This window comes from Engraulis encrasicolus, chromosome 23 (assembly GCF_034702125.1).
Source record: "Engraulis encrasicolus isolate BLACKSEA-1 chromosome 23, IST_EnEncr_1.0, whole genome shotgun sequence".
Classification (NCBI taxonomy): domain Eukaryota; kingdom Metazoa; phylum Chordata; class Actinopteri; order Clupeiformes; family Engraulidae; genus Engraulis; species Engraulis encrasicolus.
In genome coordinates, this window is record NC_085879.1 from 12,743,075 (window position 1) to 12,764,692 (window position 21,618).

Sequence of the window (21,618 nt, forward strand, 5' to 3'; positions counted from 1 at the left end):
CCAACTATGTTTTGCTGTATTCAGGAAAGAGGGGTTGGATATTAATTGGACGACCAAAGGTTTTTCGCGATGGCAGACGCTGGACAAAGGCGAGGAGAGCTGTGGAGAGTTGCTTTATGCTTTTTGCTGCTGTTGTGTTTCGCTGAGCGGATTTCTGGACAAATCAGATATTCGGTGCCAGAGGAGGCAAAAAAGGGAACAGCAGTCGGAAACGTTGCTAAAGACCTGGGATTGGACGCGAGTAGTTTGGTCCAGAGGCGATTTCGAGTGGTTTCTGGATCTAAAGACGCTCTGTTTCAGGTTAACCAGAACAATGGCGTGCTGTATGTTGAAAAGGAAATCGACAGGGAGACACTGTGTGATGTCAATGAAGCCTGTGTGGTAAATTTAAAGATTGCAGTTGAAAATCCTTTAGAAATACATCACGTTAGCGTTGAAATAACAGATTTAAACGACCATGCGCCCGCATTCGCAGATACAGAGGTGACATTGGCAATTACTGAGAATACGCTACCCGGAGCTCGATTTCAGCTGCAAAAAGCACATGATCCTGACTTGGGAGTAAATACTGTCCGGTTGTATAAATTAAGCCAAAATGAACACTTTGATTTGGAAATAAGGGACAGAGGGGAGGATAAACTCCCCTTTTTAGTACTACAGAAACCCCTCGACAGAGAGAAGAAAGCGCAGCACACATTAGTTCTGACAGCTACCGATGGGGGCAGTCCACCCAGAAAAGGTACATTGAATATAACAGTTTCTGTACTTGACATCAACGACAACCGTCCTGTCTTTAGCCAGGATGTATACTCAACGACACTAAACGAAAACGTTGCTGCTGGAACAACTGTGATGAAAGTGTCTGCAACTGACCTAGATGAGGGAACAAACAGTGAAATTACGTATTCCTTTGGCAGTGGAATGACTGCAAAGATTTTGGACACCTTTAATTTGGGCAGCACCACTGGGGAAATTGTAGTAAAAGGTGAAGTAGATTTCGAGAAGAATTCTGTTTACAAATTGGACATTCAGGCATCTGACAGTGGCACACCACCTACAACTAGTGATTGTAGAGTTATAGTTAAAGTTCAAGACGTAAATGACAACCAACCCGATATTGAGGTGATGTCTTTGTCCAACGTGGTGTCTGAGGACAGTAAGCCAGGAACTGTCATTTCACTCATTAGTGTGACAGATGAGGACTCGGGTCGAAATGGCAAAGTGCAGTGCACTATATCTGAAAACGTGCCATTTGAATTGAAACCCTCAGTTCAAGACAACATGTATTCACTGGTGACAAAAGAACGTCTAGACAGAGAGGGTCAATCCCATTATGACATCACAATAACAGCGGTCGATTTTGGACAGCCACCTTTATCCACATTTAAGACTTTTAGCATTGATGTGTCAGATGTTAATGACAACAGCCCAGAATTTCAACAAAATCCTCTCGAACTGTATTTATTCGAAAATAACGCAGCGGGTGCGTCAATATTCTCAGTCTCTGCATTTGATAAAGATGTCAATGAAAATGCAGACATCAAATATAACATTATCAGAGGAGATGGATCTAAGACAGACATGTCCTCTTTCCTCAACATCAACCCTGATAACGGACACATACACGCACTCAAAAGCTTCGACTACGAGACTTTAAAAAAGTTTACATTCCATGTGCTAGCTACTGACTCTGGCAGTCCGTCCCTTAGCACCAACGCCACAATAAATGTGTATATTCTGGACCAGAACGACAATCTTCCCGTTATCTTGTCCCCAGTCAGTGCTAACGGCTCTGCTGAGGGCGTGGAGGAGATCCCACGCAATGTGAACGGAGGACATTTAGTGGCTAAAGTTAGGGCATATGACGCTGACACTGGATACAATGGATGGCTACTATTTTCTCTACATGAAGTAACTGACCACACTTTATTTAGCCTGGATCGGTATACGGGACAGATAAGGACTATGCGAGCATTCACTGAAACAGACGAGGCTGAACACAAACTAGTTATTCTAGTCAAAGACAACGGGAACGTCTCTCTGTCAGCAACGGCCACCGTGATTGTAAAAGTTGTGGAACCAAAAGAAGCATTTGCAGCATCTGATCTGACAACAATCGTTAACGACGAGGAAGACAACGTCACTTTCTATTTGATCATAACTCTGGGTTCTGTCTCGGTGCTTTTTGTAATCAGCATCATCGTCTTGATAGCTATGCAGTGTTCAAAATCCACAGACTACTCGTCCAAATACTTGCAGGACACGAACTATGATGGAACTTTATGCCACAGCATCCAGTACAGATCTGGAGACAAGAGGTACATGCTGGTTGGACCCAGAATGAGTATCGGTTCCACTATAGTTCCTGGCAGCAATGCGAATACTCTGGTTGTGCCTGATCGCAGGAGTAGAACTTCTGTAGAGGTAAGGGCTGATTTCATTTCATACTGTAACACATTCGTTGTTAACTCATTCCTGCTCGGCATAATTTCTGTTTGGTTTATCTGTAGCCTATGTGCGCTGTTGACATGCTAAAATCGTGTGATGGACCTGAGATGGAGAAACCTTGTAAACAATATTCTTTAAAACCTGAAACATGAACTTTCAGGACCATGGAGAGCCCCATGACAACTTGGTACGCTCTCTCTCTCTCTCTCTCTCTCTCTCTCTCTCTCTCTCTCTCTCTCTCTCTCTCTCTCTCTCTCTCTCTCTCTCTCTCTCTCTCGTACACACACACACACACACACACACACATCCAGATTGCGCTTCAAAGAAGACCTGTGTGTTTGTGTGTCCAGCGCAGTAGACTCGCTGACTTGTAACACTAATGGCAATTAAGCAGTTAACGTTTCTGCCAACATGGCTACTTTTTAGATATGGTTGTGCTTAATGNTTAACCTGATTCACATCATCTGGCTGCGTTCGGCTACGTCACGCGGGGGCGTTCCCATCAGGTGGCAAAAGTCAGGTAATTTAATGGTGTGAATGTATTTGTATTGCTTTACATGGTATATTTGGTATGTGGCATGAATCTGTCTGGTGTGGACTGCTGTTTGCGTATGTATTGTACAAAATGCTGTGATTCTTGTGTGCAGTAGGACCCCAAAAGCAGACGGTGTCGCTGTCGCATAGTCTAATGTCACTAACGCTTAACCCAGCCCCGTCCTTTACGCACGAGCATTGTTCTCGTTCCGAGACGCAGAGGAACGAGCAGTCGGTGCGATTCAGTCGGGGATTCTGTGTTCGTGGATATGTCGATGTCTAATGGAGTTGCTTCTTGTTCAAAATAAGAAAGGATAATACAAATCAAGGTGTGCGAACTGCTTGTTCATGTAGAAGGTTTGATCAAGCCACTGCATTCAGGATGGGAGGACGCGAACAAAGGGACAGAGTGGAATACCGTTTTGCTGTCCTGTGCTTCCTGATTGTGTTTTTCGGGGAGCAGGTTTCGGCACAGATACGATATTCTATTCCGGAGGAGGCGAAAGAAGGGACAGCCGTTGGAAATGTTGCAAAGGATTTGGGTCTGGATGTTAGTACATTAACCGGGAGGCGTTTTCGCATTGTATCTGGATCCGAGGACAGTCTTTTCGAGGTAAACCAGAACAATGGCGTCCTGTATGTTCACAAAAATGTCGACAGAGAGGCGCTGTGTGATGGTCACACCGCATGCTTGATTAATCTAAAAATAGTGGTAGAAAATCCTTTGGAGATTCATTATGTCGGAGTTGAGATAACTGATGTCAATGATCATTCGCCAATATTTCCAGAAAAAGAATTAACGCTTGAGATCGCAGAGAGTACTTTCCCGGGAGCGCGTTTTCAGTTGCACGCAGCTCGCGATCCAGATTCAGGTGTAAACACCGTTAAAGCCTACAAATTGAGTCACAATGATCACTTTGATCTAGAAATAAGAGACCGGGGAGACGAGAAAATTCCTTATTTGGTTTTACGAAAATTGCTTGACAGAGAACAGCAGCGGAAACATGCATTACTCCTGACAGCAGTAGACGGAGGAAACCCCCCCAAGTCAGGGACGCTGAACGTGACCATCACAGTTTTAGACAATAATGACAACCGCCCTGTTTTTCACCAGGAGGTTTATACAACTAATCTACCAGAAAACGTCCCGCTAGGCACACTTGTGTTGACGGTAAACGCAACAGATTTAGATGAAGGTACAAACGGAGAGGTAGTGTACGCGCTTGGTAGTAAGTTGAACCGTAAAGTTTATGACATTTTTAAGTTAGATAGCAAAACTGGCGAAATAAGGGTGAATGGGTCTGTTGATTATGAAGCAGCAGACGTTTACAGATTGGATATTTTGGCCTCTGACAAAGGCCAGCCTCCCATGACTGTGGACTGTAGGGTGATTATAAAAATTTTGGATGTGAATGACAATGAACCACAGATAGAAGTTACTTCACTCTCCAATAGAGTAGCCGAAGATTCAAATCCTGGCACTGTCATTTCACTAATTAGTATCACCGACAAGGACTCAGGAGCAAATGGCAAAGTTGTGTGCAGTTTAGATGATAACGCACCATTTGAATTAAAACCGTCTGTACAAGACAACATGTACTCTTTGATAACAAAAGAGCGTCTGGACAGAGAAACCACATCACACTATCATATCACATTGACTGCAAAAGATTTAGGCCAACCACCTCTCTCTGCAGTGAAAACACTGAACATAGAAGTTTCTGACGTAAACGACAACAGACCAGAGTTTTTGCAAAATCCCCTCGAACTTTATTTAGTGGAGAACAACACTCCTGGGGAATCCATCTTTTCCGTTAGTGCCCACGATAAAGACTTGGATGAAAATGCAGCAATCTCTTACCATCTAGTAAGAGGGGACGGCCTGCTAAATGACATGACTGCATTCCTCAACATTAATTCCGAGACTGGGTACATACATGCGCTAAAGAGCTTTGACTATGAGACTGTCAAAACGTTCAAATTCCAGGTATCTGCCTCGGACGCTGGCACACCAGCTCTTAGCAGCAATGTCACTGTTAATGTTTATATCTTAGACCAAAATGACAACGTCCCGGTTATTATAGCACCTGTGAACGCCAACGGCACAGCGGAGGCCGTGGAAGAAATCCCACGTAATGCAAACGCCGGCCACCTGGTCGCCAAAGTTAGAGCTTACGATGCGGATATTGGATACAACGGATGGCTGTTGTTCTCTTTCCAAGACGTCAGTGATCACACGCTGTTCACATTGGACCGCTACACAGGGCAGATCCGAACACAGCGTGTGTTTACAGAAACCGATGACCCACGACACAAACTGGTCATACTGGTGAAAGACAATGGCAACGTGTCACTTTCTGCAACAGCAACGGTGATCATCAGTGTGGTCGAGCCCAAAGAGGCTTTTGCAGCATCTGATGTCAAAAGTGTCATGCAAGACGACGAGGAAAACAGCATGACATTCTACTTGATCATTACTTTAGGATCTGTGTCTACTTTATTTGTCATCAGTATTATAGTCTTAATTGTCATGCAGTGCTCGAAATCCACAGACTATTCCTCCAAGTATTTACAAGACACGAACTATGATGGAACTTTATGCCACAGCATCCAGTACAGATCTGGAGACAAGAGGTACATGTTGGTTGGACCAAGAATGAGCATCGGTTCCACTATAGTTCCTGGCAGCAATGCAAACACGCTGGTTGTACCTGATCGCAGGAGTAGAGCATCTTGTGAGGTAAGGGCAGCTCTATTCCATTTACTGCTGTGGCATTTCATTTTGAGTTATGACTCTTATGACTGAATGTGTGTTGTTTGTCAGCCATCGTTTGTTTGCCATCGCTGTTACCAGTGTTCAGTTGTGGCTGGGTATAAGAAACACTACTAGAATCTGCAGTTGTGTGAGAATTAATGTAAGCTTTGCAGTGAGGGAAGGCATTGCCATGCAATCCCACACACAAATGCAAGTCAATGTACTTTACAAAAAAAATGTTGAGGAAGAACTGAAAAGACGTCCTCGCTCTCGTTGCCAGAACTCTCCATGGTGCTGAAACATGTTCCAGCTTGCCCGGTTGCTGTTGCTGCTTTAATATGACGGATCGCACTGATATAAATCACACACTGATATATTGGTATAAAATAACACTTTCCTACAATGGATGATACAATAATAGCACAAAAAGCGAAGGAATATAACTTGTTTGCTTTTTTCCCAATTGTATATTTTTTCTTTCTTTTTTTTGTGTGTGTGCGTCCATCTACACCAGACGGTGTCAGTATTATATAAGGAAAATGTTGCTTGGGATGGCGATTGGCCCACCCCCTTCCTTCCGGTTTGAGGGTGTCATACCATTTGTGAGTGGCTTGGCAGAATGGAGTGTGTCTTTCTAGAGCGTGCGTGCAAATTGCGACTGATTTGAGTAAAATTTGTGCTGTGGCGAACGAGAAAATGTTGAGAAATCATCTTTGAGCTGGATATGGATTATGTATTGACCGCACACATCTGAGTTACGCTTATTTTTTGGGAAACTACAGCTTCGCGTACGATGGAATACCGAGGACAAAGGCGCAGACGGCACTGGTGCGTTGCTTTGCCTGTTTTATGGTTGCTGTGCTTCGGGCGGCACGTCTGGGCACAGATACGATATGCTATTCCAGAGGAGACGAAAGAAGGTTCTAGTGTTGGAAATGTGGCAAAAGATTTGGGTCTGGACATTAGCAAGTTGGCGGAGAGGCAATTTCGTATAGTCTCTGGATCCGAGGACGCTCGTTTCCAGGTAAACCAGAACAATGGAGGCTTGTATGTGCGTAGAAAAATCGACAGGGAAGAGCTATGTGATGACAGTCCGACTTGCATAATTAACCTTAAGATAGTTGTCGAAAGCCCGCTTGAAATTCATTATGTGGAGGTCGAGATTACCGATGTAAATGACCATTCTCCAGTATTTTCAGAAACAGAGCAGAATCTTGAGATAGCTGAGAATACTGCCCCGGGAGAGGAATATCAGTTGCATCCGGCACGCGATCCTGATCATGGGCAAAATTCAGTCCGCTATTATAAACTCAGTCAAAGCAATTACTTTCAAATTGAGATGAGAGACAACGGCGATGACACCAAAACCCCCTTTTTGAAGTTGAGAAGTGCCCTTGATAGAGAGCATCAGTCTAAACATAAGTTAATATTAACGGCAATAGACGGGGGAAACCCACCTAGGTCCGGTAGTATGAATATTACTATATCAGTGTTAGATAATAATGACAACAGACCTGTATTCGATAAGGTTGCATACTCTGTAACTATACCAGAAAATGTTGCCATTAATTCGCTTGTGCTTAAAGTAAATGCCACAGATTTAGACGATGGCCTGAATGGCCAGGTTGAATATTCTTTTGTTAAAAGCCTTAAAAGGAAAGTGTATGACACTTTCGATTTAAACAAAGATACCGGTGAAATCACTATAAAAGGAAATGTGGACTTCGAGGACACTGACATTTACAGAGCTGATATTACAGCGTCCGATAAAGGCCAGCCTCCAAAGACAACAAACTGTAAGGTTCTTATAAAGATAGCTGATGTAAATGATAATGCGCCCGAGATAGATGTAACTTCATTGTCCAGTTTAGTTCCTGAAGATTCTAAACAAGGCACAGTCATATTTCTAATCAGCGTTTCCGATAAGGACTCTGGCGATAATGGTCAAGTTAAATGCAGTTTGTCCGATGGCTTGCCTTTTGAGCTAAAACCATCCTTCAAGGACAACATGTACTCTTTAGTAACCAAAAGTGCATTAGACAGGGAGCAAAAGTCTTCTTATGAAATTACAATAACCGCTGCAGATTCAGGCCAGCCTTTACTGTCCACTGTAAAAACAATGACTGTGGAGATTTCAGATGTAAACGATAACCGCCCAGAATTTCCCCACAATCCTCTAGAACTGTACCTGCTGGAAAACAACGCACCAGGTGCGTCAATATTCTCCGTGAGTGCCAATGACAAAGACCTAAATGAAAACTCAGCAGTAACGTATCAAATCGCCCGCGGCAACGGCACGCAGAATGACATGACCTCTTTCTTAAATATAAACTCAGAGAACGGACATATTCATGCACTGAAGAGTTTTGACTTTGAGACAGTAAAGACATTCCAATTCGTGGTACTGGCCACGGACTCGGGTACTCCACCACTAAGCAGCAATGTGACCGTTAAGGTGTACATACTGGACCAAAACGACAACGCACCTGTCATCTTGTCCCCAAAAAGTGCGAACGGGTCAGCTGAGGGTGTCGAGGAGATTCCGCGCAATGTGAACTCCGGTCACTTGGTGACAAAAGTGCGCGCTTGTGACGCAGATGTTGGATACAACGGCTGGCTACTGTTTTCAGTTCAAGAAGTGACGGACCACACTCTGTTCAGTTTAGACCGTTACACTGGACAGATTCGGACTCTTCGCACATTTACAGAGACGGACGAGTCGCAACAGAAACTCGTCATTCTGGTGAAAGATAACGGGAATGTTTCCCTTTCCGCCACTGCAACAATAATAGTGAAGGTTGTGGAGCCCAAGGAGGCTTTCGCTGCATCAGATATTAAAAACCCATTGAGTGACGAGGATGACAGCAGTGTGACATTTTATTTAATCATCACCTTGGGCTCGGTGTCTGTCCTTTTCCTCATTAGTATCATCGTCTTGATAGCTATGCAGTGCTCAAAATCCACAGACTACGCCTCCAAGTACTTACAGGACACGAACTATGATGGAACTTTATGTCACAGCATCCAGTACAGATCTGGAGACAAGAGATACATGCTGGTTGGACCCAGAATGAGTATTGGATCTACCATAGTTCCAGGGAGCAATGCGAATACACTAGTGGTTCCAAATCGTGGACGAAGACCATCTGAAGAGGTAAGTCGTGGTATTCACAAATGAACTACAGTAGCTTTTATACTCGGGTGCTATGAATACCCTATGCCCACATGTTCTGTCATATTGCGCAATGAACCAAAGAGGATAATATTTTGAAACAAATTGTGAGATCAATTACGCATTGGTGGCATTATTCACCGGGGGCAGTTTGTATTTGCATGAGGCAAAACAGAGGCATTTGTTGTCATACCTCATCATGCTGTGTCATCCAGACTGTCAATACGCCTTACACCCCACTACTAGCATTTTTTTTCAACTACACATCATGTTGTTTGGTGACTACAGCGCGTGTAAAACAACTTAAGAACCTCACGGTGTCGCTATTACACAAGGGGAGGGGTTGTTTCCATTATGTAGCCCAGCCCCTTGCATTGCATCCTGGGTTGCCTATTTTGTTCCACACAGAACGGTGGGTCGCATGAATGGGGAAACGACAAAACAAGCCGAAATGAGGATATGAAATCTGATGGATATTACGCATTTGGATTATGAACATTTTCTTTCGTGGTTTTAGTGAGACATTTCAAAATCGTTGACAAAAGTGTTGCTTTTCTCGTCGGAGATGGATAGCAGAGGACAAAGGCGGAGATGGGAGTACTGGGGGATGGCGGTGCTTTTCTTCCTTCTCATCTTTTTCGGGGAGTACGTATCGGCACAGATCAAGTACACGGTTCCCGAGGAGGCAAAAGTGGGCACAGTCATTGGAAACGTTGCTAGAGATTTGGGTCTGGATGTTAGTTCTTTGGTAGACAGGCGATTTCGCATTGTCTCCGGTTCCAAAGACGCTCTCTTCCAGGTAAATCAGAACACTGGCGCATTGTATGTGGACAATACCGTCGACCGGGAGGAGTTGTGTGATGATGACAGCGGCGCTTGTATGATAAATCTGAAAATTGTCGTAGAAAACCCTTTAGAAATACATTATGTGGCGGTTGAAATCGCAGATGTAAATGATAATTCCCCCTCATTCCCAGAGAAAGAACAGTCTTTAGAGATAGCAGAGAACACGAATACAGGGACGCGGTTTGAACTGCAATCAGCTCGAGATCTGGATGTAGGCATCAATGCTGTGCGTCATTACAGACTGGGCCAGAATGACAATTTTGATTTGGAATTAAGTGATGGTTTGCATGGAGACAAGAGTCCACATTTGGTGCTGAAGAAGTTACTGGACAGGGAGAAAACTGGCAAGCATGTACTACGTTTAACAGCACTTGATGGTGGTAATCCACCCAAATCTGGTACTATCAATATCACAGTTACAGTTCTTGATGTTAATGACAATCGTCCAACATGTAGTCAAGATACATACTCAGTCACCCTCGACGAGAATACTCCCAATGGCACCGTAGTAACGACTGTAAATGCAACAGATCTAGACGATGGGGTTAATGGACTTTTGGAATATGGCTTTAGTGGAGTAGTGAAGCGTAAAACGCAAGACTTGTTCTCTTTGGATAAGAAAACAGGTGAGATACGTGTGAAGGGTAAACTTGATTTCGAAGAGAATGAAATATACAGATTAAGTGTAAGAGCATCCGACAAGGGGCAACCGTCGCTGAATAATGATTGCAAGGTAATAATCACAATTGTTGATTTGAATGATAATGAACCCGAGATAGAGGTTACATCCCTCTCCAATGTAGTTTCAGAGGATTCAAAGCCAGGCACTGTCATTTCTCTCATTAGTGTGACAGACAAGGATTCAGGCGCCAATGGTAAAGTGCACTGTCATATTACAGGAGACTTACCATTCGAGTTAAAACCATCTGTCCAAAACAACATGTATTCTTTGGTAACTAAACAAAAGTTAGACCGTGAACTCCAATCTCATTATGACATAACTATAACAGCGACAGATTCAGGAAACCTTCCTCTCTCAACAACTGAAACTTTATCCATAGAAGTCTCAGATGTCAACGACAACATACCAGAGTTTTCTCAGAATCCACTGGAGTTATATTTGGTAGAAAATAACGAACCGGGAGCAGCTATTTTCTCTGTTAGTGCGTCAGATAAGGACATTAATGAAAATGCAGCTGTCAGCTACCATATAAGTCGCGGTGATGGAAAGCCAAACGACCAATCATCATTCCTTAATATCAACTCGGACACGGGAAGTATTCATGCGCTGAAAAGTTTTGACTTTGAAACGATGAAGAACTTTACATTCCACGTGATTGCCACAGACTCTGGAACTCCCCCTCTCAGCAGCAATGTTACTGTTAACGTTTTTCTATTGGACCAAAATGACAACGCACCTGTGGTGCTATTCCCTGTTGGTGCAAACGGGACTGCTGAGGGTGTGGAAGAAATTCCTCGAAATGTGAACGGAGGGCATTTGGTGTCCAAAATACGCGCCTTTGACGCAGATATCGGATACAACGGCTGGCTACTGTATTCATTTCACGAGGTGTCTGACCACACCTTATTTAGCCTGGATCGCTATACTGGACAAATTAGGACCCTTCGCCCCTTTACAGAAACAGACGAGTCAGAACATAAACTCGTTATAATCGTAAAAGACAATGGCAACGTTTCACTGTCAGCCACAGCAACTATAATCATCAAAATCGTGGAGCCCAAGGAAGCATTTGCTGCTTCAGACATAACAAGTCCTGTAAAGGACAGTGAAGAAGACAGTGTCACGTTTTACTTGATCATTACCCTTGCTGGTGTCTCAACACTGTTCATCATCAGCATCATAGTCCTAATTGCAATGCAGTGTTCAAAGTCGACAGACTATTCTTCCAAATACTTACAAGACACTAATTACGACGGCACCCTGTGCCACAGCATTCAGTACAGATCTGGAGATAAACGTTACATGCTGGTTGGACCCAGAATGAGTGTCGGTTCCACTATAGTTCCAGGGAGCAATAGGAATACACTAGTCATACCAGACCGCAGAAGGCCTTCTGAAGAGGTAAGCAACACCACATGTTGACACTACACACACAGCTTAACTATTTTAGGCAGTATACGTTTCCGTGTGGAAAGCACGATTTGGAGACGTGGTTTTACGCACGGCGTGCATTTATTTTCCATCACTGCAACACTAACCATGTGGTGGAAATCTTAACGGATGTGCGTTAAGTGCGTATTTTAATTATTGGTATCACTACACATATGCTCTGTGTGTTTTTCTGTTCATCAAAAGGTTCTATTTCATGTCACATTCCCTGCGTAATTTGTTCCTTCGGTATCTGAGTCAAATGTGTTGAAATATCCATTTGCTGCTGCTGCTTTATACATGCAGGTGTCATTTCATTCATACCACCATTGCAAAGCCATCTAGTTTCTCAGTAAAGTAGCCTATATGACTGCAGCACCATTAGAATGATTGCCAATCGCTGGTAGCTGACCATGGTTCTGAAACAGCGCTTGTGTTTCCACTGTAGCAGAGCGCATGCTCTCACAGATGTACTACACAATGGCTGTTGTGTGAAAAATATCAGGTTTAAGATGATGTCTTTGTGACTTGTAAAATAAAGGACGACTTGTTTGACCCACTCATTTATACTGGTGTGCATTTACCTAATGCATGTGTTAACGTGGCTACTGTGGTCAAGCTGGTCATGGTGACTGCATGGATGTAGAGTACACTGTTCAGAAACATAAACCCTGCCCAGCCAGACGATGTCAGTGGTACACAAGATAACATAAAATACGTGCATCTAAGCCCTGCCCCTCTCAGTGCATAGCGCCCTTTGTGTTGCCCTGGAAGACAAATGCGCACGGCACGGTTGTTCCATGCTATCGTTATATGACACATTCCGCACGCTTCCCATCGATGGATTTACTAATTTAGCGTTCTAAATCGACAAAGGAGCATTGCTTGTCAACGTCTGATGATTTAGCACCATTTTTGCGATGGCAGACCGAAAACAAAGGCGGTGGTGGGAGCAAGGCAGGACTGCACTGGGATTCTTGCTGCTGTGTTTCGTAAAGGAGCAGGTTTCGGCACAGATTCGCTACACCGTTGCAGAGGAGGTAAAAGCGGGACACGTTATTGGAAATATCGCTAAGGATTTAGGTCTGGACTCGGGTAGTTTGGCTGATAAAAAGCTGCGCCTCGTTTCTGGACACAAGGACCCGCTTTTCGAGGTAAATGAGAACAATGGTATGTTGTTAGTCGCTAGACAACTAGACAGGGAGGAGCTGTGTGAAAGCAACGAAGCATGCTTGATCAATTTAAAAATAGTCGTGGACAACCCTCTTGAAATACATTATGTTGCTGTTGAAGTGACTGATATAAATGATCATTCACCAAGTTTCCAAGATAAAGAATTGCATTTGGAAATAGCCGAGAACACTCGAAAGGGCACACGCTTTGAGCTACAGAATGCCCGTGATCCAGACGTTGGTGTAAATTCAATACGTTCATATAAATTACTCCAAACTGAGCATTTTGACTTAGAATTGCAGGACAGTGGATATGGGGATAAAACTCCGTATTTGGTACTGCAAAAGCCGCTAGATAGAGAAAGCATCCAACAACATAGTTTTAAATTGATAGCAACCGATGGCGGAATTCCTCCAAGATCCGGTACTCTGAACATTACAGTTAAAGTGCTTGACATAAATGACAACCCCCCTGAATGTAGTCAACGTGTGTACACTGTGAATTTAGCAGAAAATTCTCCAGTTGGAACTACCGTGATGAATCTTAACGCTACGGATGCAGACGAGGGCATTAACGGGGACATTGAGTATTCTTTCAGCAGAAACATCAAAAAGAGGGTGAATGACATATTTGCTTTAGACAGTACCACTGGTGAAATCAAAGTTAAAGGTGAGATAGACTTTGAAGAACACGACGTTTATAGCTTAATAATACAGGCCATTGATAAAGGCCAACCCCCAATGGCTGCTGACTGTCGAGTCATGATAAAGATACAAGATGTTAATGACAATAAACCAGAGATAGACGTGACATCCTTATCTAATGTAATATCTGAAGATGTCAAACCCGGAACAGTGATCTCACTTATTAGTGTAAAGGATAGGGACTCTGGTATGAACGGTAAAGTTGTTTGTAGCCTCTCGGGTACTTTACCATTTGATTTAAAGCCGTCTATTGAAGAAAACATGTACTCGTTGGTGACTAAATCCCATTTAGACAGGGAGAACACATCACAGTATGACATCACAATACAAGCAACAGATCTCGGAGTGCCGCCTATGACTGCATTTAAAAGTTTGGTGGTAGAAATAGCCGATGTAAATGACAATAGCCCTCAGTTCTCCCAAAATCCCCTTGAACTGTATCTGCTAGAAAATAACGCACCAGGTGCATCCATATTCTCTGTTAGCGCCTCAGACAACGATTTGGATAAAAATGCTGCCATCACGTATCACATTGCTAGAGGCGATGGAAATGACATGGCATCATTCTTAAACGTGAACTCTGACACTGGAGTAATTCATGCGCTAAAAAGTTTCGACTTTGAAACCACAAAGGCGTTTAAATTTCAAGTCGTGGCGAATGACTCCGGGAGTCCGTCACTGAGCAGCAATGTCACGGTAAACGTGTACATTTTAGACCAAAACGACAATGCTCCCGTCATTTTGTATCCCGTGAGTGCAAACGGCTCTTTTGAAGGCGTAGAAGAAGTTGCTCGTAATGTGAAGGCAGGTCACTTGGTGACCAAAGTGAGAGCTTGCGACTCGGATGTCGGATACAACGGATGGTTACTATTTGCTCTCCAGGAAGTCTCTGACCATACTTTATTTAGTTTAGACCGTTATACTGGACAAATACGGACACTTCGTGCTTTCACAGAGACAGACGAAGCGGAACAAAAACTAGTTGTGCTGGTGAAAGACAATGGCAATGTTTCACAATCTGCCACAGCCACCATAGTCGTGAAAGTGGTGGAGCCAAAGGAAGCGTTTGCGTCGTCGGACGTTAAGACAACAGGAGAGGCAGAGGACAATGACATTACCTTTTACCTCATAATTACCTTGGGATCCGTTTCGGTGCTGTTTATTGTCAGCATAATTGTGTTGATTGCAATGCAATGCTCCAAAAGCACAGACTCGTCCAAGTACCTGCAAGACACGAACTATGATGGAACTTTGTGTCACAGCATCCAGTATAGATCTGGAGACAAGAGATACATGCTGGTTGGACCCAGAATGAGTATCGGTTCCACTATAGTTCCTGGAAGCAATGCGAATACTCTGGTTGTACCTGATCGCAGGAGTAGAGCATCTTGTGAGGTAAGGGCTGCTCTATTCCATTTACTGCTGTGGCATTTCCTTTTGAATTATGACTCATATGACAGAAAGTGTGTAGTTTGTCAAGATACGTTGATGCCATCGAAAAGTTTAATTCTACCTATCAAACTATATGGTCACATCACGCCACACTGCACACACTGTCAAACAGTAGCAACAGGGTTACATTGTCTTTGGCTCTGTCCTTGGTGCTGAAAGCGAGTATCGCAAGCAATAACAAATGCAGGGAGCTTGGGGATCATTCCAAATACATTTTGTGTGCATGGTTGTGGGCCAGGTGGTGTCAGTGTTGTACTAGCAAACCAGCTACTGTAAGCCCTGCCCATTCACGCCCCCATCCAGCTTTTTTGTTTCATGCGCAGTGTGATTTGTACGAGGTCGGAGGCAGACTAGAAAGCGATGGAGTGCGCATGGTAAATGGTTTAAGCGTAAATGACAAACATGTGGAATACTGCTACTGCAAAAGAATTTCGAGGTTGAGGATACATGTCATTTTGATCGAGACTACGTGGTTCACCATGGGAGACGATAGACAAAGAAACGGGCCGGGTTTTCCGTGGATTGCTGCTCAGCTCTTTCTTCTTTTGTGTTTCGGGGAGACGGTCTGGGCACAGCTACGGTACTCAGTTCCAGAGGAGGGGAAAGTGGGATCTGTTGTTGGAAACGTTGCTAAGGATCTGGGACTGGATGTAGGCACGTTGGTGGAGAGAGGCTTTCGTATTGTTTCTGGGACTAAGGACGCTCTTTTCCAGGTAAATCAAAATAATGGCGTCTTGATTGTTCACAAAAATATCGACAGAGAGGAACTGTGCGAAGGAAACGCAGCATGCTTAATAAACCTGAAAATAGCAGTTGAAAATCCTTTGGAAATACATTATGTGACTGTTGAAATTATGGACGTAAATGATAATGCTCCGCGCTTCCTAAAGAAAGAAGATCATTTAGAGGTAGCCGAAAACACGCTGCCGGGAGCAGATTTCCCCTTAGTAGCTGCCCGTGATTCAGACTCTGGTGCGAATTCTCTACGCCTCTATAAACTGAGTCACAGCGACCATTTTGAGCTAGAGGTACGAGATGACGGCGAGGATAACAAACTACCAGTTTTAAAACTTAAGAACCTTTTGGATAGGGAACGTAAGTCTGTACACCGCCTAGTGTTAACCGCTGTTGATGGTGGGAACCCGCCGAAGTCAAGTAGCATAAATATCACTATATCTGTTCAAGATGTTAACGATAACAGACCAGTGTTCAGTCAGAATTCCTACACAGCATCAGTAAAAGAAAACACTGCAACTAACACATTTGTCTTGAAAGTGAATGCTAGTGATGCCGATGCCGGTGTAAACGGGCAAGTGACATATTATTTTGCTAATAATTTAAAACAAAATGTTTATGACACTTTCGAAGTAGACGAGGTTACTGGTGAAATACGAGTGAAAGGCATAATTGACTTTGAATCCACGGAGGTGTACAGAGCAGATGTTACAGCTTCAGACAAGGGTCAACCTGCTATGTCAACAAATTGCAGGGTCATAATAAAAGTAATTGACGTGAATGACAACAAGCCTGAGATTGAAGTTACCTCGTTATCTAATGTTGTGTCTGAAGGCTCTAAAGCAGGGACAGTAATATCTCTTATTAGCATCACGGATAAGGATTCAGGTGATAATGGCAAAGTTACCTGCAGCTTATCAGAGTATGTTCCTTTTGAGCTGAAACCCTCCTTTCAAGACAACATGTATTCTCTTGTAGTGAAAAGACCACTGGACAGAGAACTTGTGCCAGACTATGATATCACCATTGTAGCCACAGACCTAGGTCAGCCACCGCTGTCCACTTCAAAAACGTTTAATGTCCAAATATCCGATGTCAACGATAACTCCCCAGAATTCTCACAGAATCCTCTAGAACTTTATCTGATGGAGAATAACACTCCAGGTGACGCCATATTTTCCGTCAGTGCGTCTGATAAGGACACAAATGACAACGCCTTGATTGCATACCATCTTATTAGAAATGAGGGAGTGCCTCAGGATGTTATATCCTTCCTGAACATTAACTCTGAGAACGGAGTTATCCACGCACTAAAAAGTTTCGACTTTGAAAGTGTGAAAATGTTTCAGTTCCAAGTTTTAGCGAAAGACTCGGGCAACCCACCACTTAGTAGCAACGTCACCGTGAAAGTCTATATTCAGGACCAAAATGATAATGCCCCAAAGATATTATATCCAGTCAGCTCTAACGGCTCGGCTGAAGGCGTGGAGGAGATTCCACGTAATGTCAATGGAGGTTATTTGGTCACAAAGGTGAGGGCTTATGACGCAGACATAGGGTACAACGGTTGGCTTCTATTCTCCCTACAAGAGGTGACAGACCACACTCTCTTTAGTTTGGACCGCTACACTGGACAGATAAGGACACTACGGGCGTTTACTGAAACAGACGAGGCCCAACACAAACTCGTAATACTGGTCAAAGACAATGGCAACATCTCGCTCTCAGCTACAGCCACACTGACAGTCAGCCTGGTGGAACCTAAGGAAGCTTTTGCAGCGTCGGATGTGAGAAGTGCTGTTAGCAATGACGAGGACAGCAATGCGACTTTTTATTTATTTATCGCACTGGGATCAGTTTCATGTCTCTTCCTAGTTAGCATCATTGTGCTGATAGCAATGCGATGCGCAAAACCTACAGACTTCTCGTCCAAGTACTTGCAGGACACGAACTATGATGGAACTTTATGCCACAGCATCCAGTACAGATCTGGAGACAAGAGGTACATGCTGGTTGGACCCAGAATGAGTATCGGTTCCACTATAGTTCCTGGCAGCAATGCAAACACCTTAGTTGTTCCTGATCGCAGAAGCAGAGCTTCCGGAGAGGTAAGCGTTACTGAGTTATGAACGTTTTGCTATGCAATATGTTGCTTTCTGAGCGGGGTTCTTGATACATTTAAAGCCAATGTGCTGTGTGTGTGTGTGTGTGTGTGTGTGTGTGTGTGTGTGTGTGTGTGTGTGTGTGTGTGTGTGTGTGTGTGTGTGTGTGTTGCAACACAACATCTACATGTGTGTGGATAATCAAATTATATGTGTGGCAGTGTGGAATGTAGGCTACATGCTGGAAAACAGTTCATAAAAGTTTGGTACGCGTGTTGGAACTGTCCATTGTGCTGAAACTGGCGCTTTCTGCTATTGGCATGCAAAGACCATTTTCTGGAACATCTGAAGTGCATACTGAACACATTTAACATTTTAAGATGTAAATACATCTAACAATTATTAAGAACGTCATTTGATGGGTAAATGGGTATCACCAGTAATCCGCTTTTCAGCATATGTGTGCCTATATAAAGGGCGTCTATCAACTTTACGCACTGTGAAACTTAAACTCAAACAAAACAATTTGTGGGGATTCTATTGTAATTCTCCACACCACATGATGTCAGTGTTGCCTAAGCAAAAAGGAAGGGGCGAAGCCCTGCCTCCTTTTTATTAGCATTGCTGTAGCTTTTTGTTCTATCGCACACAGCTGCTCTTCCCGGATGGTGCGACACGCAGACAAGGCGAGATTACCTTAAATTCACTCGATAATGGCAAACAAGTTAGCTACTTAAACGGCATTTTTTGAGGGTGGTGTTGCACAAAGGATCTACTTCAGGATGGAAAGCTGGAAAATGCGTAAATGGAATTACTTGGGGCTTGTCGTATGCTGGTCTTTGTTACACTGCATCGGGAGACCGGTCTCGGCTCAGATACGATACTCTGTTCCAGAGGAGGTGAAAAAGGGAACTGTTGTTGGAAATATTGCTAAGGATTTAGGTCTTGATGCTGGCTCTTTGGTGGAAAGGCGGTTTCGTATCGTGTCTGGATCGGATGAACCTCTTTTCGAGGTAAACCAGAACAATGGCGTTTTGCTCGTCCATAGAAGTATTGATAGAGAAGCCTTGTGTGACGCAAGCACTGCATGTTTGTCTAATCTAAAGATTGTCGTCGAGAACCCACTTGAAATTCACTACGTGGACGTGGAGATCACAGATGTTAACGACCACTCTCCTAAATTCCCTGATAGCGAGGAGCATTTTGAAATGGGGGAGCTGACCATAGTCGGCACTCGCTTTCAGGTACAGGGCGCAGCTGATCCTGACGTGGGTATGAATTCCGTACGCTTTTATAAACTGAATCAAAATGAACAATTTGATATTGAGACAAAGGAAAGACATGGAGAGAAAATACCATTCATTGTTTTGAAGAAATCATTGGACAGGGAAAGTCAGAGTACACATCGGCTTGTTCTAACAGCTATAGATGGAGGTAGCCCTCCAAAATCAGGCACCTTAAATATCACGGTTACGGTGCTAGATTCAAATGACAACCGTCCTGTGTTTACACGGGAGACGTATGCTGCAGATCTGAAAGAAAATGTACCCATTGGAACGACTGTAATCAAAATAAAAGCAACAGATCCAGATGAAGGTTCTAATGGTGAAGTTGAATATTCACTTGGTAGAAATTTACATCGTAAAGTTTATGAAGTGTTTCAGTTAGATAGCACAACAGGTGAAATAACAGTTAAAGGAAATGTGGACTATGAAGACACTCAGATATACAAATTAGACGTGGTAGCTTCAGATAAGGGACAGCCGCCTTTGACGGTAGAATCCGGCCTCATCATCAAAATTATTGACGCCAATGATAACAGTCCAGATATCGACGTCACCTCAGTTTCTAACGTTGTATCTGAGGATTCCAAACCTGGGACTGTTATTTCATTGATAAGTGTGACAGACAAAGACTCGGGTGACAATGGGAAAGTAACGTGTTCTCTGGCAGACAATGTGCCATTTGAACTGAAGCCATCGTTTAAAAATAACATGTACTCTTTGGTAACTAAAGGCCATTTGGATAGGGAAGTAACCGCACACTACGACATAACAATAACAGCCACCGACTTTGGTCAGCCTCCCCTGTCTACCTCAAAAACTCTGAAAGTAGAGATATCAGACGTGAACGATAACAGTCCACATTTTCCCCAGAGCCCTCTGGAGCTGTATCTGAATGAAAACAATGCTCCTGGCGCTTCTATTTTCTCTGTAAGTGCATTCGACAAAGACTTGGATGAGAACGCTCTCATTACATACCACATTGTCAGAAATGATGACGCACAAAACGACATGGTGTCCTTCCTAAACATTAACGCTGAGAACGGACACATCCATGCGCTGAAAAGCTTTGACTTTGAAAAAGTGAAAACCTTTCAGTTTGCAGTTCTTGCCAAAGACTCGGGAAGTCCCCCTCTCAGCAGTAACGTTACAGTCAAAGTCTACATTCTAGATCAAAACGATAACACACCAGTCATCCTGTCCCCTGTTAGTGCCAATGGCTCGGCAGAGGGTATTGTGGAGATCCCTCGCAACATGAACTCTGGGAACTTGGTCACCAAAGTGAGAGCCTGTGACGCAGATGTTGGATATAACGGCTGGCTACTGTTTTCTCTCCAAGAAGTTACTGACCACACACTCTTCAGTCTGGATCGTTACACGGGGCAGATACGCACACTTCGGGCCTTCACAGAGACAGATGAGGCGGAGCAAAAGCTCATTGTTGTGGTCAAAGACAACGGGAACGTTTCTCTTTCAGCTACTGCTACGGTATTCGTCACACTTGTTGAGCCAAAAGAGGCCTTCGCGGCATCAGATGTCAAAAGCGCAGCAAACAGCGAAGATGAGGACAATGTCACATTTTATTTGATAATCACCTTAGGTTCAGTGTCAGTGCTATTTATCGTCAGTATCATAGTTCTGATAGCCATGCAGTGCTCTAAGTCCACAGACTATTCGTCCAAATATTTGCAAGACACGAACTATGATGGAACTTTATGCCACAGCATCCAGTACAGATCTGGAGACAAGAGGTACATGCTGGTTGGACCCAGAATGAGTATCGGTTCCACTATAGTTCCTGGCAGCAATGCGAATACTCTTGTGGTTCCAGACCGAAGGAGTAGAGGGTCTATTGAGGTAAGACGTCTTTCATGTGTCCATATGCTCTCAGCACCTGTCGTGCTCTCAAAACCTGTTGCTGTATGCTGGTGTGTTTCATATTCTGCGTACAGTTGCTTCCTGCGATGAATGGATGCATGAATGAATGAATGAATGAATGAATGAATGAATGAATGAATGAAATAATGAATGAATGAATGAATGAAATGTGAGGGGTGGTGCGCCATTTCCCATTTCACAATCGGTTCCTTTTTTTAGTTTTTAGTTTAGTTTTTAGTTTTAGTTAACCATAGAGTAACAACAAGGCAGTTGTTGACATACAGTAAATGGTTGAGGAATAACAAAGCGTTTAAATAATCATAACATACAGTATTTGTCGTGTGTTGTATGATGCACGTGTGTGGCCATGCCTGGCGTTGGTCGCTGTTCATGGTGCTGAAAGTGGCTTTCGCTCTTGCATGCAAA

General features: G+C 43.6%; 6 protein-coding genes and 1 pseudogene across 6 annotated transcripts; all 7 read left to right on the plus strand.

Annotated features, from left to right (window-relative positions):
- Positions 1–69: 69 nt before the first annotated feature.
- LOC134439481 (protocadherin beta-15-like) lies at positions 70–3,265 on the plus strand. Its single transcript, XM_063189378.1, has 2 exons — positions 70–2,449; positions 3,096–3,265. The coding sequence occupies exons 1-2, from the start codon at positions 70–72 to the stop codon at positions 3,263–3,265; spliced, it is 2,550 nt and encodes an 849-aa protein (XP_063045448.1).
- A 99-nt stretch (positions 3,266–3,364) lies between these two features.
- LOC134439482 (protocadherin alpha-8-like) lies at positions 3,365–5,872 on the plus strand. The gene is made up of 2 exons (XM_063189379.1): positions 3,365–5,722; positions 5,807–5,872. The coding sequence occupies exons 1-2, from the start codon at positions 3,365–3,367 to the stop codon at positions 5,870–5,872; spliced, it is 2,424 nt and encodes an 807-aa protein (XP_063045449.1).
- A 658-nt stretch (positions 5,873–6,530) lies between these two features.
- LOC134439483 (protocadherin alpha-6-like) lies at positions 6,531–8,915 on the plus strand. The gene has a single exon (XM_063189380.1). It carries the CDS (start codon positions 6,531–6,533, stop codon positions 8,913–8,915), a length of 2,385 nt encoding a protein of 794 aa, XP_063045450.1.
- Positions 8,916–9,474: 559 nt separating this feature from the next.
- Positions 9,475–12,255, plus strand: LOC134439484 (protocadherin alpha-13-like; annotated as a pseudogene).
- A 530-nt stretch (positions 12,256–12,785) lies between these two features.
- On the plus strand, positions 12,786–15,453 carry LOC134439485 (protocadherin gamma-A5-like). Its single transcript, XM_063189381.1, has 2 exons — positions 12,786–15,137; positions 15,433–15,453. Exons 1-2 carry the CDS (start codon positions 12,786–12,788, stop codon positions 15,451–15,453), a joined length of 2,373 nt encoding a protein of 790 aa, XP_063045451.1.
- Positions 15,454–15,673: 220 nt separating this feature from the next.
- LOC134439486 (protocadherin gamma-A11-like) lies at positions 15,674–18,058 on the plus strand. Its single transcript, XM_063189382.1, has one exon. The coding sequence runs from the start codon at positions 15,674–15,676 to the stop codon at positions 18,056–18,058; it is 2,385 nt and encodes a 794-aa protein (XP_063045452.1).
- Positions 18,059–18,828: 770 nt separating this feature from the next.
- On the plus strand, positions 18,829–21,282 carry LOC134439487 (protocadherin alpha-7-like). Its single transcript, XM_063189384.1, has one exon. The coding sequence runs from the start codon at positions 18,829–18,831 to the stop codon at positions 21,280–21,282; it is 2,454 nt and encodes an 817-aa protein (XP_063045454.1).
- The last annotated feature ends 336 nt before the right edge of the window (positions 21,283–21,618 follow it).

Coding starts and splice junctions, on each gene's coding strand:
- LOC134439481 (XM_063189378.1), top strand. CDS start 70: ATGGCAGACGCTGGACAAAGGCGAGGAGAGCTGTGGAGAGTTGCTTTA. Junction 2,450..3,095: donor GGCTGATTTCATTTCATACT/GTAACACATTCG, acceptor TCTTGTGTGCAG/TAGGACCCCAAAAGCAGACG.
- LOC134439482 (XM_063189379.1), top strand. CDS start 3,365: ATGGGAGGACGCGAACAAAGGGACAGAGTGGAATACCGTTTTGCTGTC. Junction 5,723..5,806: donor GGAGTAGAGCATCTTGTGAG/GTAAGGGCAGCT, acceptor GTTGTTTGTCAG/CCATCGTTTGTTTGCCATCG.
- LOC134439483 (XM_063189380.1), top strand. CDS start 6,531: ATGGAATACCGAGGACAAAGGCGCAGACGGCACTGGTGCGTTGCTTTG.
- LOC134439485 (XM_063189381.1), top strand. CDS start 12,786: ATGGCAGACCGAAAACAAAGGCGGTGGTGGGAGCAAGGCAGGACTGCA. Junction 15,138..15,432: donor GGAGTAGAGCATCTTGTGAG/GTAAGGGCTGCT, acceptor GTTGTGGGCCAG/GTGGTGTCAGTGTTGTACTA.
- LOC134439486 (XM_063189382.1), top strand. CDS start 15,674: ATGGGAGACGATAGACAAAGAAACGGGCCGGGTTTTCCGTGGATTGCT.
- LOC134439487 (XM_063189384.1), top strand. CDS start 18,829: ATGCGTAAATGGAATTACTTGGGGCTTGTCGTATGCTGGTCTTTGTTA.